We start from the raw sequence: 27,093 nt of genomic DNA, 5'->3' as shown, positions 1-27,093 counted from the left end.
GAGTCCAAAACAATAAATGTTAAGAGGGCATAATAGGGGGTCAAAGTTAAAAAAATAATTGACCATTTTTTTTTTTGTTTGCTCTGCCTCCAAACACCCGGGCAATGCCGGGCAACCATGCTAGTATATATATATAGGTGTGAGAGAAAAAAGCAGAGGAACTGATTTGCTTTGTCACTACTTCTGGTAGCAGCCATGCCAAAAGTTAGGAAGTATGTTAGCTGACTATAACCCATTATTGCTTTATCTATTTTTATACACACTTATATTTGTTTTAAATAAATGTCAATCTATTCATTTCTTAAAATTATTTGAATATCGTAATAGTAGGTAAAATTTTTCATTTATAACAAATACTTAAGCTGTTGTCTTACTGTAATGCTGCAAGCAGCAATGATTCCAATTGACTGAGCGCTGAGTAAGTACTTTTTCCCTAGTTTTAATACATATAAACTATGTTAATATCAGATTTTAATGTTAATAGATTTTTGGATGAAGTATTTCCAATTTTGATTTCATATTAAAAAATAGAGGAAGAATCTGTTGCTAGAGAAACGTAATGATTAGTTTAAGTTCTTGCATTATATTATAGTGTAGGTTTTGTGAATACTTTCAAGAGATTAGATAGGCCTACAAAACTTAATACACTTGGTTTTTATCTGTTCGGGTACTCCTTTATACTAGAAGGATGATTAAAGTTGATCAGATTCTTTCTTCAAGTTCACCAGGATCAGGAAAGGACCTTAGCACGCTTCGGCACTTATACAGAACACGAACCGCGCTGGAACAATGGTGTTATGTAGAAATCCATTCTTTACTGTTCTATATCTTCATCGTTAATAAACTAACGCACCGCAAAAAGTGGATCCAACTTGAAAAATTAAATTAAAAAAAAATGTAGTATATAACGGGCCAACTTACCAGAGTATAGCTGCCCGGGATGGGGGGGGGAACGATGCTCTTCTAATTTCCAAAACGAACGATTGCTTTTTAGCTATGCTAACAGATGGCAGTTCTTTTATTTCTTTTTATGGCGACTTCAAATAACCAAAAGTTTTAGACCAATCAGAAAAAAGGTTATTCCATTTTTTTTATTCTTTAAAGTTTATCATCATTTATATATAGGTACATTTTTATTTTTAGTTTATATTTAATAAAAATATCAGAAATACAACACCTCAATAGCATTCATAAGCTTCCTATTCATAAAGAAAGATTATTGACTATTAAAACTGTAAATAAAATTAAATAACAAACATATGATACTACATGATGTATATGATGTATATATGGTACTTTGATACTACAAAATTTGGTTTCTGTTTTTTTTAACAGTTATAATTAAGTTGTCAGAAACACAGCGATATATATATATATATATATATATAGCACCAACAGTAGTTCTCTCCAATGATCTTCAATAACAGTAGTTTTCGTATCATTAATATTTGTAGGTTAAAGGAAGCCGTTAGTTATTAAAGGAACAAACACATTGGTAGATGCAGTAATGATGATTAACAATGACCATGATCATCATCACAACATCTATAATGTCTCTGTTTCTTTTTATAACTAACGGCTTCCCCAGACTTCCAAATATCATGTTATGCAATCTTGTCAAGTACCAATTCAAATCAAATAGCATTCAGTCAAATATTATCAACACTTAGTAATTAATTTCCATGTAATATCCAGATTTTCAGGACACATTTGACTCCACCTTTCTCCACATGAGTATAATCGACTTTACATAATGATTAATAGTACATGAAATTGCATGAATAATCAGAAAATAAGTTGACTTATAATTTTAATAATATGTTTTCCTTTTGTTAATTAGCTTTACTCAGTGTTTCCAGTATAAAATTCCTCTTACTTAATCCGGCCATTCAGTTTGAAGCCATTGTGAGAGAAGCACGGTCAGTGGTCATTGCTGGTGGGACAATGCAGCCGGTAAGTAAGAACAGATTATTTCCTTTGTTTACACTAGCTATCATTTTTTTGCAAGGTGGCAAAAAAATTTGAGTACAAAAAGTGTAAGACAAAAAGTTTATGTAAATAAAGTATATTTAAGTGGCAAAGTTATTGTGACCATTGGAGTAGAAGAAGGAAAAGGTGTTAGTGTGATTGCAAAAATGTATGGAATAAATTCATTGAATTTCTGTCGTTACTAACCAGCAGATCATTACCGCTATCAACCAAAGAAAGAGTCTACCAGGCATGTGTATAGTGTGATGATATGTGGAAGTGAAACCTGACCAGTGAGGATTGAGGACATGTGTTGCATGGAGAGAAATGATATGAGAATTACATGACGAAGATAAGCTTAGATCAAATAACCTTAAAGAAAGAATACATGTGGACGTATAGTGAGATGTATGTAGAACAGGTGAATTTATTGAAAAAATGAATGAGAGTTCTTAGGTTAGTAGATGTGTAAGAGTTAAGGTGCCGTTTGACAGAGGTAGACCAAGGAAAATATGAGAAGAAATGATAAGGATGGAATTGAGAGTAAGAGGAATAAATAAAGACCTAGCCAGAGATAAGTTTGGAAGTCAATTTATAAAGCCTTCCACCACATGCTAGCATATAAAATGGATGTTAAAATGATGACAATGACGACGCTGATGATTAGTTTTAAACTGGCAACTTTAAAGATTAAATTAAATATTTTTTATTTAAGGTTTCAGAATTTAAAGATCAATTATTTGGTTCCATTGGGGTTTCTCCTGAAAGAATTTTAGAATATTCCTGCGGTAAGTTCATTTTTAATTTTAACTTTTCTGTTTTAACATGATTGGTATCAATTTTATCAAAAATTGGATTGCTTATGTATATGCTTTTATGTGATAAATCGTAATGTATCTTCCATTTAGAAGATTCCAGTAATATGATCGTCTGGATTGTAGAAAAATGCAGTTTTTAATGAAATTACAATCTTTTAGAAAATCCAGATCTTGCTGCTGCTGCTGCTGCTGTAGTAGTAGTAGTAGTAGTATTAGTAGTAGTAGAAGAAGAAGACTGCTGTTATAATTGATTTCCAAACTAACTTATCTTAGACCAGGTCATTATTTATCCTTCTTTCTCTCAAATCCATCTTTATCTCTTCCCCCCATGTTATCGTTTGCCTTACCCCGTCAAAATGACTCTCCTGTTTCAACGGTTCTATATCTCAACAACTCTCATTCATTCTTTCAATAAGTCTTCTTATCTGCACACACCTCCCCTCACTATCCAGATATAATATTTTTTCAATGTCATTAGATTTAAGCCTATCTTTAAAACTCACAGTACACATCCATCATATCACTTCCATATATCATACACATTCTATACACATACCTGATAGACTTTTCTCTTAGTTGAAAAATGATCTATATACCATTTTAGAATATTGAAGTTGATATGAACAAAATTTTGTTGTATTTTTGTACTCAGATGAAAACCTAGTTTTGATCATATGAATATCAGTTGGACTTTGTGATCAGCTTTATTCTAAATTTGATAAATAAATGGTTTCATCTTAGACAAATATATACAAAATATCATAGTAAAATATATAGAAATGGAGTAACTGTAAGATTTATTTCAGATCTGCTTTAAAAATAATACTTTGGGGAGTATAAAAACAACTAAGATATTAATTTTCCAAATTTACTTTTGCTTTAAAAGAATCTATTTTTTTTTTTTACAAAGTTCAACTGATCATTTTTGGAATGTTCTATGCCAGAGATTTAAGAAGTGCCAATTAATTTGGTTCATGAAATATATATGAACCAATTTTAAACAAAATTTGTGTCATCCTAATTAGATAAGTAAGTTGATTTTAAGAAAGAATGAAAGGATTTCAAACTGAAGATCACAAAGTAGTCATTGCAGGTGCTGATGTGGCAAAAGCAAGCAACATCACTGAGATTATTAGCAGAGTGAGCACCAAAATCCAGAGTGACTGACTGATAGAAGCATCTCTTTTCAATTAGGAGAGAGGGTGAGATTTCTTAGAAGGTAGACTTTTTTTTCCTTTCCCTGGAAAGGAATTTAAACAAAACATTGATTGATCTATTTGCAGTTGAAGTCAGTGTTTCAATATTCCAAATGTAGTAAACTTATTAAACTGTAAAGAAATACCTTACAGCATGTTTATAATTTCGTATTATGTCACAGGTCATGTAATTCCTGATGACCATTTACTACCAATTGCCCTTGCTTCAGGACCTTCAGGACGAGAGATGGATTTTACATACCAACATCGAGATAAACCACAAACTGTAAGTTGACTTTTGTTTTTTGATTGAGTTTGTCGATGACAAATTGTCAAATTTCTCATAAAAAATTTGTAGTGACAAATCAGCTGATTATGATGAGATTAGTGCGGAAAAGCCTTGATCTAGCAGACCAACCAAGAAGGTAAAAGTACTCATTACATAGCTCCAGCTCTACTCATTAATAAACTGAATATTTATTATTTCAAAGTTAAAAATCTCAAACGTTGAAAATTTTATTAATACTGAAAAAATTTATTGATGTTTTTCTCATTAATTTTTCAGTAAATTACAAAAAAAAACATGGTCACATTTCTAATATTTTTCCTATGCAACAAACAGAATGAGTTAACAAACATCAAAAACACAAAAACGTATACTTATTTCCAGTTTAACTAGTTTTACAAGAAACAAGAGCATGCAACAACATAAGAATAGGCTCATCTTATCAATTCTTTACTTTGCCATATTTTGTGAAGTTAAACCTTTCAAACCCTGACATCAATAAGGAGGTATTACAATTGTAGTTCAATATTAATTTTGTTTTGTTTTCTTTCGTACCTTGTTTTTTACTTTCTTTTATTTAGTATTTACTCCCTGTAAGGAAACGGTCCATTGTCTTGTGTATTGTGATGATGATTTATTTTCATATGCGATGATAATTAATTATTTTTATGCTTCTTGTTGAATTATATCACTAGTACAATTAAGAGTCAGTTTGTGACGATCATCCTGTTAGAGCTGCAGAATATGCCAACTGCACCACTGAAAAGGTTAAAAGTTCATCTGTTTTCCCTGCTTGGTTATCCATTATGTCTGGAAGACAAGATTCTAGTGGCTGAGGATTCCATGACTTAAGTGAATTAAGGATTATGGAACTTCAACTTCATCTGAGCTAGATGAGAGTTTAGAGATGCCCAATCCAATCAATCAGCTAGTCATAACAAGTCCTAGCACAAAGACATTTGCCCCAATTTATCCAACAAATTGCACTGATAACAAACACACAATACTCTTATCCTATTTTATGCTAGAAGGCGATCACTAAGAATCAATCATCTTGACAGAAATAACAATGACCACTTTGACTATGTTCAGCATTGAACATTGTCTAATGAAAGATTGTAATCATCAACAAAGTTAATTCTAAATTCACAAAGTTTGACCTTGTGAGAACAGTAGTCCGATGAATAATAATACAGTAAATTATACTTTGATCTTATGATCAAAGTATAATTTACTGTATTATTATTCATCGGACTACTGTTCTCATCTTGAGTGTGATTTTCACAAATGTTTCGGTCAATATAACCTCTGACCTTCTTCAGGTGTATCCTGTCAAACTCGGGAATTTGAGTGGAAATTTTTGTGGAACCTTTTATTCACGGGGGTAGTGTGCTGTTGTTCCGTCAGCCATGACTGGATGTAAATAAAGGGTCGAAGAAGAAGGTCTGAGGTTATTTCGACCGAAATGTTGCGAAAATCACACTCAAGATGAGAGCAGTAGTCCAATGAATAATAATACAAATAATCCTCATCTCAAAAATTCAGAAACGTCATAATTTGCTGTGTTGAAACATGTCGGCTACAACTAATCACCACAACTTGATAACTTACCTTACAAATTGTTCTTGACTGTCAACATGTTTATACTGATTTTGATAGATGTGTTCAACCATTAGTTTGGTCAGAGTTCCATTCTTGGTCAGGTACCCCCCCCCCCCCCCAAAAAAAAAAAAACAGGACAGGCATGATGGAGAGGAAGTAGATAATTGCAGGCCTATAACCCTGCTAAAAGACTGAGTTAAAGATTTTAGTCCAAATCCTTTAAACCAATTGCAGAAAATTAGAAAGTTGATCAAGCCTGAGAAGAACTCTTTTGTGAAAAGAGATTGATTCAGAACATATTTCATATAATTATGCAGGACATAGAAGATAACTCTGATTAATTTAGATCAGTTCAAAGTTTTCTATAGGGTTGACCATTGCTTTTTGTTATCTGTTTTAGACTTCAACAAATGGATGTCCATTCTGAATCATTTACCAACAGCAGTGATACAGGTGAATGGGAGAAGTTTTGCTCTCCTGATTATTTACTGTTGCTCCCTACTCTATGTTCTTATGTTAGAGTTGCTATTTTATAAGCTATGAAACTGGGCAGCTAATTTAATACTATGTGGAATCGGTTTTCCTCAAGGAACATGAGCCAGGGGTTTAGCATTATTTTATGAAATTATTATCTTTGTATCATGCTTGACAGTAAAGGAGATACTCACACATTACAAAATGATTATTGGAGCCAAAATGCAACAAGTCTGTATGTCTGCAGTTGAAGGCTTGAAGTGGTGTTTTAATTTTTTATTGGAAAAATAATCTATAATATAAATCTCACCTGCCTGTTTAAATGTATGTATGTATATTTGTATGCCTGCCTAAAACTTTCGACAGAGGCGACGGATTTTGACAGTGTCGGAAGCTGAACCCTTCGGACGACAAATATCGAAAAATTGGCTAAAAGCATTAATTCCTTCACGCTCAACTGGGAACTTTTCTACAGAGTGAGGTACCTTTTTTTGCCAATATTTTTGAAAGTCATTCCCTCTTTTCGATTGACTAGCTTTAATTTAAACCTTTGTCACTTCTGGTTTGGCAATAGACGCAACAGCGAAGACGTCATGTTTTTTTTTTCACATTCTTTTTCTCCTTCGCGGTACGGGTTTGAGCCTGCCTGCCTACTACTACTTTTTTTTTTGCCCAACACACATCACCAAACACCCGGGTAACGCCGAGCACCCAGACTAGTTATTAATAATTTTAGCATAATAAAAACAATACGGAACCAATGAATCTACAAATCATGATTTTTTGAACGTGAAATAAAATACACTGATGTAACATCTTTTAAACTATAAAATTAAAATTATCAAACAATTTTCTAGTCAGTCAGAAATAACACTTTCTGACTGTAGGAATGACGCTTAAAAAACAAAAATATTCTTTTCTTTTTGAGGGGACCAGTTTATTGTGTGATGTAAAAATATAGTGGGCCATAATGCAGACGATGAATGATCAGACGACTCCCCCTTTTAGTCACCAGTTAGCCTCCATCCCACTCCTACATCCACCCACAAACTAACACAGTAGCAGAAACAGTCCAGACAGAGAAACCCTTACCCATATCTTTCTCATGCTCCCTCTCTCTCTCTCTCTTGCCCTCTCTCTTTCCCTTCCCAAAAGTAAAAAGGAAGGAAAAGATTGTAACAAAAGGAGGTGATTAAAGAAAGGCAGAATTCAAAAGTTGTTGCAATATTCTTGACATATAATGATGGAGTATGATCCCTGACGGTAGGAACTGACGACTCAAATTGAACCACGTTCTGCTATCAACAAATCAGAAACCAATATTGCTTCATAAAAATTGAATAATTTTTTTGTGTCAATACGGGAAAGATCTTTTGCTCTTGTCTGCAAAATTATAAAGTCCAGGACCTGTACAAAACAGCTACCGACTGAAAATTCTACATCTCCACAACTTGTATAGAATAGCTATCCATTGGAAACTCTTCTGAAATTAAACATGGCTTCCAATTCAAGAATTGGTGGGAAAAACAAAAACCACATTTGATAAGAGATTTTCAGAGAATAATTCTATGCATTAGCCATCGCTTACGAGGGATGTTCAAAAAGTATCATGTCCCGTTAACTAAGGTATAATATGAATATGCAGCATATCAACCTATATGCTATGAGCCCAAGTCAACTTGTGCAGAGATGACTAAAAAATGGTGATGATGATTCAAGTTTTTCAGTATTGTGAACATTGTCTAGCGACTTGACGAAAGATTAAGGAATTGACTAAACACAAGTTGAGGTGTTTGTTTAATTATGGGAACCAAATTGACATTGTAAAACATATGTTGTTTCTGTCTAGGGGTCTGGCTAAGGATTATGAGATCAACTAAATACAATTTGATGAATTGTTTTAATGACAAGAATCCAAAGGGATTTTGCAAAACATGCTTTGTTTCAATCATATATATTATATATATATAAAAAATATATATAAAATATAATATATATATAAATTCAGAATAATGAAAAGAAATATATCTACTGGTATGCAAATCCAGTGATTATCATTCTTACAAAATATTATTAGATGTAATATTTAATCCCAATCCCAGGTAAATAAAAATTGCTCAATATTAGTCCTCGCACAAAAGAGCAGGACACAAAATATTTTAAATAATAATAATAATAGAATAACAATAACAAAGACTTTCGCTGGTGATACATTTCTTTTGAAATTTTCATGTCTATTTTTCTCGTTATGTACTGAATATTTGTTAATGAAACCTATACGAAATATATTCCTTATTAAATTTTAAAGATTTTCTATTCTGAAAGAAGTTTAAAAAAATTTAATCTGAAAAGTTATTTTAAAATTTTTGTTAAAAAAAATTCAGATTTTCTCATTATTATTACAAAGAGGGGGTTGCAAAAAATGAGTTGTGGTGTGAGGAGAAATACAAACTGAAACACAGAGAATATTCAGACCTGTAATAATACAAAGAGGGGGTTGCAAAAATGAGTTGTGGTGTGAGGAGAAATACAAAGTGAAATAGAGAAAATCAGAGTTTTAAAATATAATTTTAAAAAGATAAGATACAAGTTAGAAAAGCATTTCATCCAAGGCATGAAAATTGTTAAACAAAATGTTTTTACTATAGGCTTTAAAAATAAAGGTACAAGATTCAATTTGAAATTTATTTATCTTCAAAGTGCACTTTTATAAATTTTACAAAGTAAGGTATAAAAATTTTATTTAAATTGAATGCTAAATCCTGAAATGGAAGTTCCTGGTAGTAATGAGGTAAAAAGATCCAACGCATATTGTAATCCTTCCAAGGCACCAGGTAACAATTCCATGTAAACATATTTCCTTTGTTTCACCATTGGTTGTATAAGATATCTCGCAAATATTTGATTATATCAATCCGGTAAAGATTTTTTTTTATATAAGTTTCAAAATTTAATCCGGGTGGTTAATCCAATTTGTGAATAAAAACAAAAATATCCTGAGGCAAATAAATAAAAAATAAAACAATGATTTATCAAAGCATAATAGTCATTAAAAAATCAAATGTACCTTTGGTGATTAATTATGTTTATAAATTATGTTTATAAATTATGTTTATAAAGCAGCAAGTAAAAATAGTTTAAACTTACTACGTTTGAAAAAGCTCTCAAATTTAAATTTCTAATCTTTATCAGGGCTCTACAGACAAATTTATCTTTAGTTGACCTTTGACAACTAAATATTTTCGTTTACTAGCCGAATAGAAAAGTTACTAATCAAACCTACGTGATTTTTAGCATATGACATCTTCATTCTGTGACGAGTATGTACATCATAAAGACTTTTCTGTACTTTTTTAAATAAGTGTAATTCTAAATATACAACAAATTTTATGTTGATACTTGAAGATATAAACATACTAATTTCCTCGGATGTTTTTTTAACAGCCTTCGTTTAATAAAAGAGTATATTGTTCTATTAAACTTTTATTGTTTAAATATTTTAACTTTGTTATTTTTATTTTAAAAAAAGTTGAAAAGATATTTTTCACTCAGTAATGAGCTTTGAAAGATTGTCAATGAAAGAAATGTAATTGTCAAAAGATAAGTGTTTCATTATTTCTAGTCTCCACTTTGAAAAATCACTCACAAATGCAACTGTTTCACTCATAGTGTAGTGCCCTGTTTATTCTAAATTAAATTTGGTGTTAAGAGAACAGATAGGTAGTAGTGGTGGTGCGAGAATAATTTGAAGGGAGGAAGAAACAAGAGAGAAAGAAAGGGAAAGCAAGAAACTTATTAAGTTGGCATATGAAAGACATGTTTAGACATGCAAGATTCAAATATATAGGTTAAGGATCCTGTATCAAATAATCTTTATACACTGTGAAATTTACATTTATGTATGAAAACCAAAGAGGGTAGATATAACATATGAGAAATATTTGGAATCAAGTCTCCTCTTATTTCAGATCATTTAAAATCATAGCGGCAAGTTTTAGTCTCCCATCGATTGAGGCCAGAAGTTTTGGGGAAATATCAGATATTTTTTAATTCATATGCAAAACTAGGAAAACAAATGACTATGATTGAAACATCTTATGGGTGCAAAAAATGCCCAAAATAGGCTCTGGATGATGGATGATTCACTTAATGTGTGACCTTAAAGGCAAATGTCACATAACCCACTGCACAATTCAGATCATTTGCTTTCCAACAAGCCTTCATTTGTTAAATTTGTTAAATTTTGATTAATAGTTGCAGGAAAAATTATTCCCAACTTGCATTTAAGTAAAGATGCACTTTCATATAAATAATTGAATTAATTAAAAACGTATCACAAACAGTCATGCAAGATGGTCCAGTGGTAGGAGTTTAGGCTTCTTACCATGGCGTCCTGATTTTGAATCTTGCTAGATTCAGCCATTCTGATGAGTTGTAGACTCTGATGAGTTGTAGATCAGTGGATAATTATATTTAAATATTAAAAAAAAAAACAATATATATATATATATATATATATATATATATATATATACTGGTAACTAAATTGAAAATGCTCATATCTTTATTTCTCTGGGATGAAACTACATGAAAATTTGCAGGCATTTTGAAGATTATGATATGGTTAAAATTTTATGACAATTTTCAAACCAATAAAATATGCCTCTATTTGTCCTGCAGGCCAGCTTCAGTTTTGCTTCTTTAGTTGCTAGGCCACTAATATATATATATATATATATATATATATATATATATATATATATATATATATATATGTTGCAATATATTGGTGTTTTTAATGGGGTATGATCCCACACAGTCGGACGATTCTATTTATAAACAATGCTGCTAAGAACTGACGAATCAAATTAATTCACGTTCTGCTACCAACCAATCAGAAACCAGAATTGCTTCATAAATATTAAACCTTTTCTGGAGCAATTTCTCATGTTCTTTTCCCGGGTTTTGACTTGTGTGTAACAGCGAACCATCTGAAACTGTTCTGAAACTCAAAATGGCTTACACTTCTAGAATATATATATATATATATATATATATATATATATATATATATATATATATATATATATATATATATACTGTTTTAACAAAAAACAAGACTTCAAGAAATGGGTTGATAGCAACAAAAAGTGTATTTCATTGTTGATTATAATTGTTTCAAGACCATTTCGACAAATCCATTTCCTGAAGTCTTGGTTTTTGTTAAAACAGTATATGAATGCTCAACTATGAAATATGATAATTTTGTAGCTTACTTTTTAAGTCATCTCTCCTTTTTGGCTTAAATTTATTGGTATATGAACAATTACTGAATAATATTAACCCAGTATAATTCGGAATACTACATTCCATGTCAAATCAAAAAGGGGGTGAACCATGTCCAACACAGATTTTTTTTCAAATTTGCTACACTTATAGATCTCTATGAAAGGAATTGAATGGCACCTATTAAACTTCTTAATGTTGAGATATGACCTTGACCTTTTTACAAAAAATGTCAAAAAATGTGAATAGTGTTTGTTCATATATCATTCTAAAATACTTGGATAGATATACAAATTTATTTGGGTATATTTCTTTTCAGAGGTGAAATAAAGAAGTTGACCTTCCCCTTGGCCTTTTACCTGACTTATCTCAAAAATCAGCATTTTAATTTTTTCAAAATTTTGATAAAATATTTGACAGTATATATTCCAAATTTCATGATGGGCTTTCTACTAGAACTGTTGCTACAGTGTTTTATAGAAGCAAAATTCAAAATGGCGGCGTGTAGTACCTGCTCCTTCATATGAAAACATTTTACTATTTCACAATATGGTCAAGTTGTAAAGCTATATTATATTGTTGACCCCCCCCCCCCTGTTGAAAATTGTCGATTTTGGGGTGAAAAAATGAACGTTTTTGGCCAATTTTTCGATATTTTTCGAGCGAAGGATGGGGCTTCGATATGATACCGAGTTTGTGAGTTTACGTTGTGTCTGTCGAAAGTTTTTAGCAGACACACAAACATACACACATACATACATCCATACATTTTCGCTTTTATATATATAGATTTTATATTATATATATATATATTTTATATATATATATATATATACAACTTATATATATATATATATTTTATATATATATATATATACAACTTATATATATATATATATATATATCGTGTAGTGTGTGTGTCTGTGTGTACAACTCTCCTACAACCCAAACCACTGGACTGATCATGACCAAACCTGTTATAATGATGGTCTTCCACCTAGGGATGGTGCATACCATTTTTCAAGGTCGCGGTCAAATGTTAAGGTCAGGATTTTGCTGTGGAATACTGTCATTTTGTTTATAGCTGGTAAAAATAGCTGCTAAAGGATTAAATTTGCAAAAAAGTAAACAGTTGATCTTGGCAAGAGTAAGTCCACTAAATTTGTTAGTTCTGCACATTCATAGTTTTAAGTTGCTTAATTTTTAACCCTTCTTATCAATCGGTTGATATCTCAAACGGTACTAAGGCTGGAGCCTTAAATGTTTTGATTGTAATTCTAGCTGATAGCAATCGACACATATATCTTTTTTAACTTTTGAAATTATTACTATACTAGTAATGATACCTGGCATTGCCCGGGTTGTGTTTTGACGCACCTGATATACTTAAGATATTGAGCTGGCGTTGCCCATGAATGTTTACTTTTATTTTTGACCCCCACCTTCCTTTTTTAAAGTATACAACTTTTTCTTTTTTTTTTTTTTTGATTAATATAATTTTGGAAGTTTAATTGGTAAGCTTAAAGAGTATGTGCTCTTGAATCTAATATTGAGGTTGTGTAAAAACTCAAAATGAGTTGAGTTTTCAACAAAACAGAATGTTGGTTTTAACCCCTTTAGTCATATAACCCTTTTAAAACACATAAAAATATAAATTGTAAACATTACATTTTGAATTTTTGATATGCTATTCCGGAATGTGAAAATCTACTAAAATTTATATTTTGGTACTGATACAGTTTTGGAACCAGACAAAATAAATAAAATACATACCTTTCAAATAATGAAGAGATTTTTGCACAATGTACAGATTTCAATTTTAAAGCAAATACATAATTATAAAATATTTACAATAAAACTTTCTATAGCTTAGTATGTTAATATTTTTTATTTTTAAACTAAAAATAAGTTAATTGAAAATGATAGCAAAATCTATTTTACTCTAAAAAATTTACTTGACTGAAATAGTATGTATACCAATTGTTGATGATATTTACTTTACACAAAGTTTAACAACATTTGACAGAGTTTTGGAATAAAGTCCACATCGTTTTTTTGTTGATTATATTATAACACACACACACACACACACACACACACACACACACACACACACACACACACACACACGCGCGTATATATCTATTTATATCTATCTATCTCTCTCTCTCTCTCTCTCTCTCTACATATATATATATATATATATAAATAGCTAAAGCGTTTTTATTGTCAGTGAGCATTACTATATATATATTCCCTATCCAAACTTCTTTTTTTTTCTTTTACATCGACAAACACCCAGACAACGTTTGCCCCCCCCCCCCCCGCTAGTCTATATATATAAAAGGAAAAACGGCCGTACATGTTTTTTTTGTATGTCCAGCAAAGGCTTTTTTCGCCAAGGTTTTCTAAGGGGAAGACGTTATTATTTTTTAAAAGTTCTTATATACTCCCTAGATTATAATATCTACGATTTGCGAATGATGGTCGTCTCTATTTTTTATTTGAGTGATTTTACAAAATTCATGCTATTCCATCCTTTTGCTTGTCTGTTCGTGTTTTTCGTATAAAAGCGGAACTAATCGGAAGCGAAGGTAGCTTCCCGGCTTTTCTGCCAGGGACGTCCAGAAAGCAATTTAGCTTTGATCAATGTGGGGGAAACCCCTCATATCAGACAATTGCTATTCATTTGTATACTGCTAGAGCTTCCTCTTTTTGTGAGGAACTGGTTTTCTTAACAATGGCGCGTGGAAAGCTGAAAGCTTAACTGGCTAACAGCCAAACTTAAGTGCATGATTTCATTTCTGCACCTGCGCCAACTCATTCACTTAACTTTCACTTTCTGCATGCAGACTTTTTGATTGCTAAATTTGAACACTTTTCACTCACGTCATAGTGCAGCGGTAAAATCTCACATTTTCTTTTACTTTCTTTTCCGCCTTTGCAGTTCGAGCCTACCTCTCTACTAACACTTTTTTTTCTTCCACACACACCTACAAACACCCGGGCAATGCTGGGCACGCTCACTAGAAAATAATAATCTAAAATTTATAATGCTATGAAATGGCCATTTTTCGTCAGATTTTTTTTTTTTACCTCCACAGTGTTTAGAACCTTGATACTACTCTCCTATGAGGAACTTCATCATGAAATTTGGAAAACAATTAGAAAAAAACATCTCATTTAAATCGGGATACAAAACAAATTGATCTATTCGTTTTTTTTGTTGTCTTGTAAATAAAACTTTAACATGACATGTTTTCAACATAGTTTTCTAAAAAATTTTCGTACCCGAAGTAATGAGTAAATAATTGTTTTTATTATTTTTTATGCATTAAAATTATAATTCCATTGATTTCACTTTTGGTATAAAACATTTTTAAATAGGTTTCCCCCAAAATTGTAACCTATTTTTAACAGGCGAACATACATGAATACAACTTTATTATAATAGATATTGGGTACAATATCAATGGAGAATTGGCTCTATAATAATAAATAGAAAGTCTGCATGAAGTAAAATACATGATATTTAAGCATCTTTTACAACTGGGCAATGTCGGACGGCCTGCTAGTATACATATGAGTCTTTTAGTAATAATCTAAAAGCCAGAATAATTGACCTGATTCTTGTAACATTTAAAAAAATTGAATAAAACAAAGTTAAAAAACTACATTTTTTGTTAATGTATTTTTTTTTAAGTTTTAGATTTTACTGTGATTGAAAGAATCACAAATTAGTGTTTTCTTTACTAAAAAGCAAGAAGATAAAACTTGTAACTTCTTTATAATTCACATTTTACTTCAACTTAGAAAATGTTTTCTATTGAATCTAACTGTGAACGAGAACATTCTAAACATGTAGTAGGGGTGTTGCATGGAATGGAACATTCTAAACATGTAAATAGGGATGTTAGGTTGGTAGCTTATTTCTTCCTAATAGATCCTATTTATGTAGTCACACAAACACGGTTAGGTTTGAAAATCCGGTTAGTGGAACTAATCGATACTGTCTGCTGTAGACACACTGCTTGACATCAGGGAGGTTGCAGAAGTGTGGAAGAGGGAGGGAGGGGGTTTCAGGAATGTGAAAGAAGAGGGAAGCCAGAGTTTGTTTGTTTATTTATTGATACCAAACAGTTGTAATGTTTAATTTTTTTTTTTACAGTGAGTACTGCCACTTAGCCTCTGAAGAAAAGCACATTTATTTCATAACTTGTTTACTTCCATCACAGATTTTATTTGCTTTACAAAAACGCTCATAATTTAATATCAAGTTGCTGTTTATAAATATTAATAGTGATTTATAGGCTCTCTATAGTAATAAAATTGTGTGATCACCTCTTGTGTGTGTATTTTTTGAAATATATCTTTGACATATTTCATATTAAATTAATATTTTTTTAGTAACAATTATTTATTGAAATAAAAAAAATGCAATCACATAAAAAAAATATTAAAAATACTTTTATTTCCTAATATAAATAAAAAATACTTTTATTTACTAATATAAATAAAAATTATTCATAAATATAGATAAAAAATACTTTTATTTACTAATATAAATAAAAATTATTCATAAATATAGATAAAAAATACTTTTATTTACTAATATAAATAAAAAATACTTTTATTTACTAATATAAATAAAAATTATTCATAAATATAGATAAAAAATACTTTTATTTACTAATATAAATAAAAATTATTCATAAATATAGATAAAAAATACTTTTATTTACTAATATAAATAAAAATTATTCATAAATATAGATAAAAAATACTTTTATTTACTAATATAAATAAAAAATACTTTTATTTACTAATATAAATAAAAATTATTCATAAATATAGATAAAAAATACTTTTATTTACTAATATAAATAAAAATTATTCATAAATATAGATAAAAAATACTTTTATTTACTAATATAAATAAAAAATACTTTTATTTACTAATATAAATAAAAATACTTTTATTTACAAATATAAATAAAAGATACTATTATTTACTAATGTAAATAAAAATATTGTGACCAATATAGTGAAAAAGTACTATTTTTTACCAATATAAATAAAAATACTGTTATTTACCAATATAGATAAAAAATACTATTATTTACTAATATAAATAAAACACAATAATTTACCAATATAGATAAAAGATACTATTATTTAGTAATATGAATAAAAAATACTATTATTTACCAATATAAATAAAAATACTTTTATTTACCAGTATAAATCCAAATACTTTTATTTACCAATATAATGAAAAATGCTATTTTTTACCAATACAAATAAAAATACTTTTATTTACAAATATAAATGAAAATACTTCTATTTATTAATAGAAATGGAAATACTATTTTTTACCAATATAAATGGAATTAGTTTTGTCATTTCAAATAAATTACTTTTATTTACCAATATAAATGAAAATACTTTTATTTACCATTATAAATAAAATACTATTATTTACCAATATAAATAAAAATACTATTATTTACCATTAAAAATTTTAAAAAATACTATTATTTGTCAATATAAATAAAAAAAATACCATTATTTACTAACTAGTGGGTGCGCTCGACCTTGCTGAATTATAAAATACACTTAAATATATATCAATTTATGCAGATTTCATATTTATTATTACAGAGCCAATTTACTCTCTCTCTCTCTCATATATATATATATATATATATATATATATATATATATATATATATATATATATATATATATATATATATATATAAACGCTGAATGTGTGTGTGTGTGTGTGTGTGTGTGTGTGTGTGTGTCTGGTCACGAATAGGCTCCTATATGGTTGACTATTTTAAAAAAAACTGATTACATATAATGATAGAAGATGTATCGAGACACAAGAATGGGTATGTTTGATCTGGCAGAATGGTGGTTCATTAAAAATTGTTGGGCCTGCGTTCGCACCTGCTCCACAAAGTATGGAAATAAAAAATAAAAAAAAATAAAAAACGTTTACAAGTGTTTCTGATACAGATGTACATAATAATACTTTGATAAGTATATTTTAACTTAAATAGGGATGGTATAATAAAATTGTGGGGTCTGTGTTCGCGCCTGGCCTCCAGAGAATGGAAATAGGCACAAACTTTAATAAAGACTTTTCATATCTATCTGCGTAAGTATACTTTGATAATTATGTTTCAGTTTGAATAAATATGGTATGATAAAATTATGGGGTGTTCGTTCGCACCTGACATCCATATATGAAATATGTCACAAAGTTTAACAAAGTTTTTTAATATAGATCCACAGAATATTGTGATTAGTGTTTCAATGTGAACAGGTATGGTATAATAAATTATGGGGTTTATCTATTTTATTTTTACTTTCATCATATTTTGCTTTGGTTTTGATACCCCCAAATTCGAAGCTATCTCTTTACAACCCTTCCTTTTCATAACCTATCATACCTTCATAAATCAGAGTTCATTTTCTGTAGGCTGTTTTTGAACCCAGTTAACGACGGGTACTTTTGCTAGTATATATATATATATATATATATATATATATACACTGTACTGATTTCAAAAGTTAAAAAAAAATGACCTGGATGCTATCAGCTAGAATCAAAACCAAAACATTTAGTGCTAAATCTGCGTTTCCTCATTTAGCGCTCTAGCCGTGTTCTCTACCAGTTGAGCTAACACAGCAGATAGGTAATAAAGATTTAAAATTGAACCGCTTGTACGTATGATTGAATGTATGTGTTAAACTAATAGAAATATGTCGGTAAGTTTACCTTTCAACTTACCATCACATTTCTGTATATTCATACATCCAAAGAAGGATTTTACTCCTTATAAACCATCCATACAATTTCCTGTTAATGTTATATTACCAGTAGTTTAAGAGTTTATCAATTAAATATTCATACACAGACTCACACACATACATACATTTACTGTTTTATTTATATAGCTGTATATCGAAAATACTTTTATTTAATAATATAAATATAAGTACTTTTATTTAATAATATAAATATAAATACTTTCATTTAATAATATAAATATAAATACTTTTATTTAATAATATAAATATAAATACTTTTATTTAATAATATAAATACTTTTATTTAATAATATAAATATAAATACTTTTATTTAATAATATAATATAAATACCTTTATTTAATAATATAAATATAAGTACTTTTATTTAATGATATAAATATAAATACTTTTATTTAATAATATAAATATAAATACTTTTATTTAACAAAATAAATATAAATACTTTTATTTAATAATATAAATATAAATACTTTTATTTAATAATATAAATATAAATACTTTTATTTAACAAAATAAATATAAATACTTTTATTTAATAATATAAATATAAATACTTTTATTTAACAATATAAATATAAATACTTTTATTTAATAATATAAATATAAATACTTTTATTTAATAATATAAATATAAATACTTTTATTTAACAAAATAAATATAAATACTTTTATTTAATAATATAAATATAAATACTTTTATTTAACAATATAAATATAAATACTTTTATTTAATAATATAAATATAAATACTTTTATTTAATAATATAAATAAAATACTTTTATTTAATAATATAAATATAAATACTTTTATTTAACAATATAAATAAAAATACTTTTATTTAATAATATAAATATAAATACTTTTATTTAATAATATAAATATAAGTACTTTTATTTAATAATATAAATATAAATACTTTTATTTAATAATATAAATATAAATACTTTTATTTAACAAAATAAATATAAATACTTTTATTTAATAATATAAATATAAATACTTTTATTTAATAATATAAATATAAGTACTTTTATTTAATAATATAAATATAAATACTTTTATTTAATGATATAAATATAAATACTTTTATTTAATAATATAAATAAAAATACTTTTATTTAATAATATAAATATAAATACTTTTATTTAACAATATAAATATAAGTACTTTTATTTAATAATATAAATAAAAATACTTTTATTTAACAATATAAATATAAGTACTTTTATTTAACAATATAAATATAAGTACTTTTATTTAACAATATAAATATAAGTACTTTTATTTAACAATATAAATATAAGTACTTTTATTTAATAATATAAATATAAATACTAGTGTTGGGACGATTCCTAATTTTTATACGATTCCGATTCCGATTCCAGGAAAATATTGATTAACGATTCCGATACCAAGTACGATTCCGATTCCGATTCCTAGGGAATTATTGTTTTGAAATATACCAGGTAGTTTTATACTTATGGTCGGTAGTTCCCAAATATGTTCTCTAACTTTGGAAGAGATATTTTATGTCTACACCAGTACACCGTCGTGTTTCGGTTTAAATAAAATTATTATATAATAAACTAAACGGAAAACTTAGCAAAATTTATTTTAGAGAAAATTTATTTTACTTAATTGGAATACAGAAAAAAAACTCAAAGAAAATAGAATTTATCCTTCAGAGAAAAAACAAATAAAATAGAATTTATATAACAGAACAAAAACAAGAAAATTAGAGAATAAATACACACGATTCATTATTTTGGTCCTCATAATTAACAGATTTAATGAATTAAATAAAAAAAATATAGCGGAAGAGAAAGAAAATATATACTAATTAAATATAAAAAAGATAAATATTTAATTTAATAATTTATAAATGAACGTGCGTAATGAAAAAAAAAAACAATATACTATGTGACATGGCGCCGTAGATACAAAATAACCTTTCCAAAGTTAACGACCATATATGAGAAATACCATTAATCGAAAGTTTTTGTGTTTTATACCAAAAAGGTAGGTATAGCGAAAAGTTACAATTAAAGGAATTTCAAAAACGATTTTTTGTTTGGCTATTGATAGTTGTATTTGTGACGGCAGTTCTTCAGACCTCCATAATTCACAAGTAGTAGTAGTTAACACCTATTATTTTTTATTACTTTTTCATTGCTTTTACACGTTGTTTCTAACGTGAAGAATAAGTTTAGCCAAACTAATTTTGAAATAGGGTATATCAAAGGAACACATATAAAAATGATACCACTATAAAAAACAAATGAAATACTAGATAAACTTGAGCAAACATAATTACCAAAATTACAGAAAACGATAAAAAAAAAAAATGGTTAAGTTTGTTGAGTGAAATGAATTATTGAAAGAAAATTAATTGAACTAATAGAAATGTTAAATAAAAAAATGTCACATTTCAATATTTTTTTAATAATTAAATTCTCAGGGTTGTCGAAATTAAAAATTAAGTGATTTTTTTTATTAGACTTCTTTCGAAGCTTGTTACCTTGAAAAATACATTTAAAACCCTGTTTTTTTAAATAAATTGAAAAATAAACGCAATTAAAAAAATTTAATTGATAATTGAAACTTTAAAAACATATTAAACATTGAAAAATTACTTATCTCACAAATTAACGTCCAATAAAGTAGATCCAGTCTTCATACAGGAATTTGGTTGTAATAAATACATCTTTCCCAAACTTAAGAATTAAATCTTTTTTTTTTTTTTTTTTTTTGAGAGAGAGAGAATGCTTTAAAATCGCCGGGGAGTGCCGCCTAAAATTTTAAAGAAGTAAATTTTAGGAGTTTAGTGCCTTTCAAAGACGGTTATCATAATTTATTATCATCATTTAATTTCCTTTTTTTCCTCCCCCCCACACCTTTCCACGTGGTTCAGTAGTTAACCAGTGCTCCTGTTGCTGTCAGTCAGCTATCTTTACCTAAGTTTTAATTTCTAGTTAAAAGAATTTTTCATGAATAGAATCAGCATTTTTAAAAATTATTTTTTTAGTTGTATATATTGTATTTACTCTTTGAAGTTAAGGAGGGTTAAAAAAATTGGTGACACCTAGATGGTGACGTAGGCAAAAAAAAAAAAAAAAAAAAAAGAGACACTGCGATTTCGACCCTCATTAATAAAACTGCACTGAGTGACTAGTTGGTAATTTTTTGTTCCTTTTCTTTTTTATTTTGCTCCTCCAATTTATTTGGATGCATCATAGTTAAATGTTTTAACATGTTGGTTGTGGTCATGTTAGATGGTTTTATTCCTCGCGATATTTTAATTTGACAGACTTTGCAAATGGCTTTCAACTCATCATCTTCATCAACTTCAAAAAGTTTCCATGGAAGACTTTTTTTGGACTTTGGCGTTGTGCGTTCTATCCCAACCATTATCAATGGAGCAGAGGTCATCTAGTCAGCGTCAGACAGGGCCAAACTATTTGCAAAGAACTTTGCAGCTAATTCTACCCTATGCGATGAAGGCCATCAACTCCCCATATTTCCTCCTACAACACAGAACAAGCTAGGTAACATACAAATATCCGTGCATGAGGTCGCCAAGCTAATCAAGAACCTAGATTCTAGTAAGGCAACTGGCCCTGATGGCATCCCAATTATAGTGTTAAAAAAGCTTCAACCAGAACTTGCTCCCATACTTACGAAACTATTTAAGCGCTGCCTTAAGGAGAAGTACTTTCCGACCCCCTGGAAGACCTTATCAGTTTGCCCTGTGTTTAAGAATTCAGGTGATAAGTCCTCTCCCTCTCAGTACAGACCAATAAGTCTCCTGTGTGTTATGAGTAAGTTGCTGGAATCCATATTAAATAGAGAAATAGTCAACCACCTCAGCAGGAATAACCTTCTTAGTGACACACAATATGGTTTCCGCTCTGTAAGATTTACCGCAGATGTGCTGACGGTTATATCCCACAGGATTAGTGAATCTCTTGACAAAGGCTTCCTTTCTAGGGCAATTGCTCTTGACATATCAAAGGCCTTCGACAAGGTATGGCATAAGGGTCTACTTCACAAGATTTCCAGCTACGGTATAACTGGAAATGTGTTCTCTATCATTAAATCATTTCTCTCCGATAGGCTCATAAGAGTAGTGGTAGATGGACAAAAATCGGAGGCCTGCAATATAAATGCTGGAGTCCCTCAGGGGTCAATCCTGGGCCCAACTCTCTTCCTGATCTACATCAATGACCTCTCTAAACACATACTTAAATCATTCGTTGACATCTATGCTGATGACACGACCATCTACGGCAACACATCAAAGGCTGTAAATGACAAAGTTCTCTCGGATTCTCTCTCCTCTGATCTCGAGCGCGTGGTTCAGTGGGGGAAGATGTGGCTGGTTACCTTTAATGCATCCAAAACCAAACTCCTATCCTTACATCATCAACGCTCTGATCCCCATCTGGCATCAATTGTGATGGATGGCTCTCGTCTGGGTGAGGCCCCGTGTTTTGACAAGCTTCTGGGTTTGACCTTTACTCCTGATCTGAAATGGAACACGTACATCAAGTCTGTTGCCAAGGTCGCTGGAAAGATGGTGGGATCCTTCTACCGCTCCAGAAGATATCTCACTACTGATGCAATTCTCTATCTATATAAAAGCCAAGTATGTCCAAGGATGGAATACTGTTGCCATATCTGGGCAGGAGCTGCCAAAAACAGCCTATCCTGCCTTGACAGAGTACAAAATAGTCTTCGTGGTTTAGTGGGGGATGCTCTTTTCTCTACCCTGCAACCTCTCTCCCACAGAAGAGACGTTGCGAGCCTATCCTTGTTTGATCATTATTTTCATGGCAGGTGCTCGTCTGAACTCCAATCCCTGATCCCCCCTCGCCAATCTTTCACGAAAAACACCCGTCTAGCTGAATCCACTGTGAAAAATTTCCCCCACTCTATATCTGTGCCTAAATCAAAACGCGGATTCCATGAACAAAGCTTCTTTCTTAGAACTGCACACCTGTGGAACTCTGTTCCGTCTGCCTGCTTCCCTCCGGACTACAACTTGGATGTCTTCAAGTCCAATGTTAACAAATTCCTAATGAACCGCCCCCCTAATTAAACATTTCATCAAATCTCCACACTAACGTAATGTACTTGCAATAACCCTTATCCCTGAGTGGCTTCCGGGCCTTGATAAGTGGTGATCACTGTGTAAAAAAAAAAAAAAAAAAAAAAAAAATGCGCTAAAAAAGACAAAAAGAAAAAAATATAAAGGGATGGGGCGGTAAATTGTACCAACCGGTAGTTAACAAAAAAAACTTATAGAATTTAATTTTTGAAACCAATGTATAAAAGTTTACATAATGAAATGCAAATATGCATTTTCTTTTGAATTTTTTTTTTTTTGGTTGACTGTGTTCAATTCCCACATGGTTGATGCGGTTCAATATTGCTAAACTATAAGTCTTAAGTAAAATTCTATTCATAAATACTTTTTAAAATGAAATTATTTAATTAATCGTAAATATTATTTAGACATAAAAATTAATTGATTACAAAACCTTTTAAAAATATATATATTAATTTCTTTTTCGTTCGGCAAAAAACTGCGCAAAACACTTTTAATTTTCAATTTAAAATTCTAGAAAAAAGATTATATTATTCTGCTTTTAATATAATCAAATTCAGGGTTTTATCTTTCTGGAGAAAAATTTAAAAAAAATAATGGATTTTATTTCAATGAAATTAAAAAAAAAAAACTTGACTGAATTGAATTAATTACCCTTAAATTAACGAAGGGGTTATTTAATAACTTTAGGTTTGGAAGAGATAGGTATGGGGTCGGTTTTTTTGAAACTTTAAAAGAAACCGACTACTGTCAAAATTTTGCGAAATAATACAACGTGATCAATTTCATTTTAGAGATATTTCTTTCAAAAGCCTTCTTTTAAAAAAAGAAAAAAAAGTATATTGTTCTATTAAACCTTTTACTGTTTAAATAATTTGACTTTGCTCGTTTTATTTTAAGGAAATATAAGTTGAAAAAGCATTTTCATTCAGTATTAGATTTGTCAGTAAAAAAAACAATCGCCAAAAAGATAAGCGTTTTTTTATTTTTACTCGCAATGTAGAGCCCTGCATAGTTCTTTTCAAGTTAACTCTTTTGTAGTTTTGATTACAATAGATCTGAATGAATGAACCTTGTAAGGGAGGGGCACTAAGCATTGCCCTGTTAATAATGAATTTCTTTGGTTTCTTTTTATAACATGCTACATTTCTCTCTTGCGGTTAGAAATATCAGGAATTTTTTTTCTTTTTTTCAACATCAGACTAAAAGAATCGTAATGAAGGAATCGGAAAATTAAGGTATTTTTTAACGATGCGATTCCGATTCCGATACCTCCCAAAATACACGATTCTTACGATTAACGATTCCGATTCCGATTAATCGTCCCACCACTAATAAATACTTTTATTTAATAATATAAATATAAATACTTTTATTTAATAATATAAATATAAATACTTTTATTTAATAATATAAATATAAATACTTTTATTTAACAATATAAATATAAGTACTTTTATTTAATAATATAAATATAAGTATCAACCAGTGAGGGGCGCTTGGACATTTTAGGTCATAAAATATGCTTAAGTATAGTTTACTTCATGTAGATTCTATATTTATAGAACATGCATGAATCCTCTTTTATTATAATAGATATTGGGTACAATATAATAATCAATAGAGAATTAGCTCTATAATAATAAAAAGAAATTCTGCATGAAGTAAAATACATGATATTTAAGCATCAGTTTAAATATTTTACCAATGTTATAATATTTTTTCATTTTTGTTTATTTACTTTTTCTTTTCTTTTCAAAATAGAACTATCATTAAAGTATACTTTATTTTTTCTGTTTCCGGTCAATGAAGAAGAAATCCTTCTACACTGAGAAAACGTTTCAATAACATATTTCAATAGTTTAAAGCAATATTCTATATTTTTCCTGCGGCAAAGTCAGAACACAGATTCTACTTGTAACTCGTAAAAAAATCAAAATCCATTCAATTTAATTTCAAACGTGACAAGTTATTCAAAATATTCTACATTATTTAATTCTGTGAATCTGTCAACCGGACAACACCAGGTACTGTTGCTAGTTGTGATTAATTTAAACTCTTTAAATTTGAAACAAACGTCTTCATTTAGCTGATGTTTACACTGCTTGTGCTACATCAACACTGTTCTGTATTAAGTCCCGCCTTCTCATATCTAGCTGATGGGTTTTGGCCTCATTCACCATCGTAGATGACCTGCTGGCATAGATATCCCAATGCATCTCCGCATCTCACCTTGATCTAACCTACATTGACTTGGAATGCATCGACATTATCGAGGATTTGACCTTTTTTGACCGCCAGTTCCTGCAACTAGGTGACTCTGCTACAATGACCAACAACAACAACAACTCCTTCATTCCAACAGTGCCCACTGTGGCAGCAACAGTAGCAGTAGCACCATTAGTAAAAGCCTTCTTTTTCTCTATCTTCTTCTTTTCTATTGGTCTTTGATGAGAGTTTTCCTTCTTTTTATTATCATAGTATGTAAATATGTGTGATAAATAGGCAAAGATTTGTGATTGTTAGTATATATATATATATATATATATATATATATATATATATATATATATATATATATATATATATATATATATGTGCTGCAATTCTCTATTATATATAAAATATGATGTAAAATCCAGACAAAAAATCCTGAACTTGGAACTAAAACAGCAGATTTTGATGAAATAAAAGGTTCAATATCAATAATAAAATGTGCTTAGCTTTAACATTTTATTGCGATTTCACAGTATCACCAATCATCAGAAGTTTCAAAAAATTTTGATTTATTTCAATCAGAGACATTTCTGATAATTAATATCATGAAACTGCAGTAAAAGTGTTAAAATTACGCATACACACACACACACACACACACACACACACACACACACACACACACACACACACATGCAACTAATAGATTTTAGTAATAGGGTAATTAGATTCAACTTGAGAACCCCTCATTGTGATAACGAATCACTTCCCAAATAATATCACATGTGCAAATAAACACTTTAATGAAAGGAAAAAAATAATAATTCACATAAAACATTTCTAGAATTGAAAATTGTTTTCTCTCATTTAAATTATCTGATGGACAAAAAAAACATTTCAATTGAAAAAGATACTTGTAGTTTTATTTGTATCATTTCTGAAAATGACAGGGGTGTAAGGTTGTTTGCGCTACCCCTTTTCACAAATGGACTGATTGGTTGAAACTGGTAGTTCTAGTAGTTGCTGATCACGTTTTTGGTGGTGTATTAGCAATGTGCTGACTTGTGGCTTTTACTTCCCTACAAAGTGGACTGGCCCATTGATTCAGTAAACTGAATGGAATGAAAAGAAAGTACAAATAGCTGACTTTCGTTAGATGACTCATTCGAAGAGGGTGTTAGGTTGTTTATAAGACGGTCAAGTTGTCCTCCATGACCCAGACACTTGGAAATACTTCTTGTTCCACAGGAGTCAGACTTGATGGAAAATGTACTTTTATGTGTGGGGGTGAG

The 27,093-nt window shown here is 29.5% G+C and overlaps 1 protein-coding gene across 3 annotated transcripts in view; it reads left to right on the top strand.

Moving 5' to 3' along the window:
• The window catches only part of LOC145259149 (ATP-dependent DNA helicase DDX11-like), a 310,336-nt gene that overhangs the window by 177,364 nt on the left and 105,879 nt on the right, over positions 1-27,093 (top strand). For all 3 annotated transcript variants that reach the window (XM_080116856.1, XM_080116857.1, XM_080116858.1), the window contains 3 exons: positions 1,841-1,953; positions 2,684-2,756; positions 4,165-4,268. In XM_080116856.1, the coding sequence (XP_079972982.1) occupies positions 1,841-1,953; positions 2,684-2,756; positions 4,165-4,268 (290 nt within the window). The remainder of the gene's footprint in view (positions 1-1,840; positions 1,954-2,683; positions 2,757-4,164; positions 4,269-27,093) is intronic.

The sequence above is a fragment of the Euprymna scolopes genome, chromosome 34 (genome assembly GCF_053919585.1).
Source record: "Euprymna scolopes isolate OS-2025 chromosome 34, ASM5391958v1, whole genome shotgun sequence".
In the NCBI taxonomy this organism is placed as follows: domain Eukaryota; kingdom Metazoa; phylum Mollusca; class Cephalopoda; order Sepiida; family Sepiolidae; genus Euprymna; species Euprymna scolopes.
This window is presented reverse-complemented; position numbering and strand designations above follow the sequence as displayed.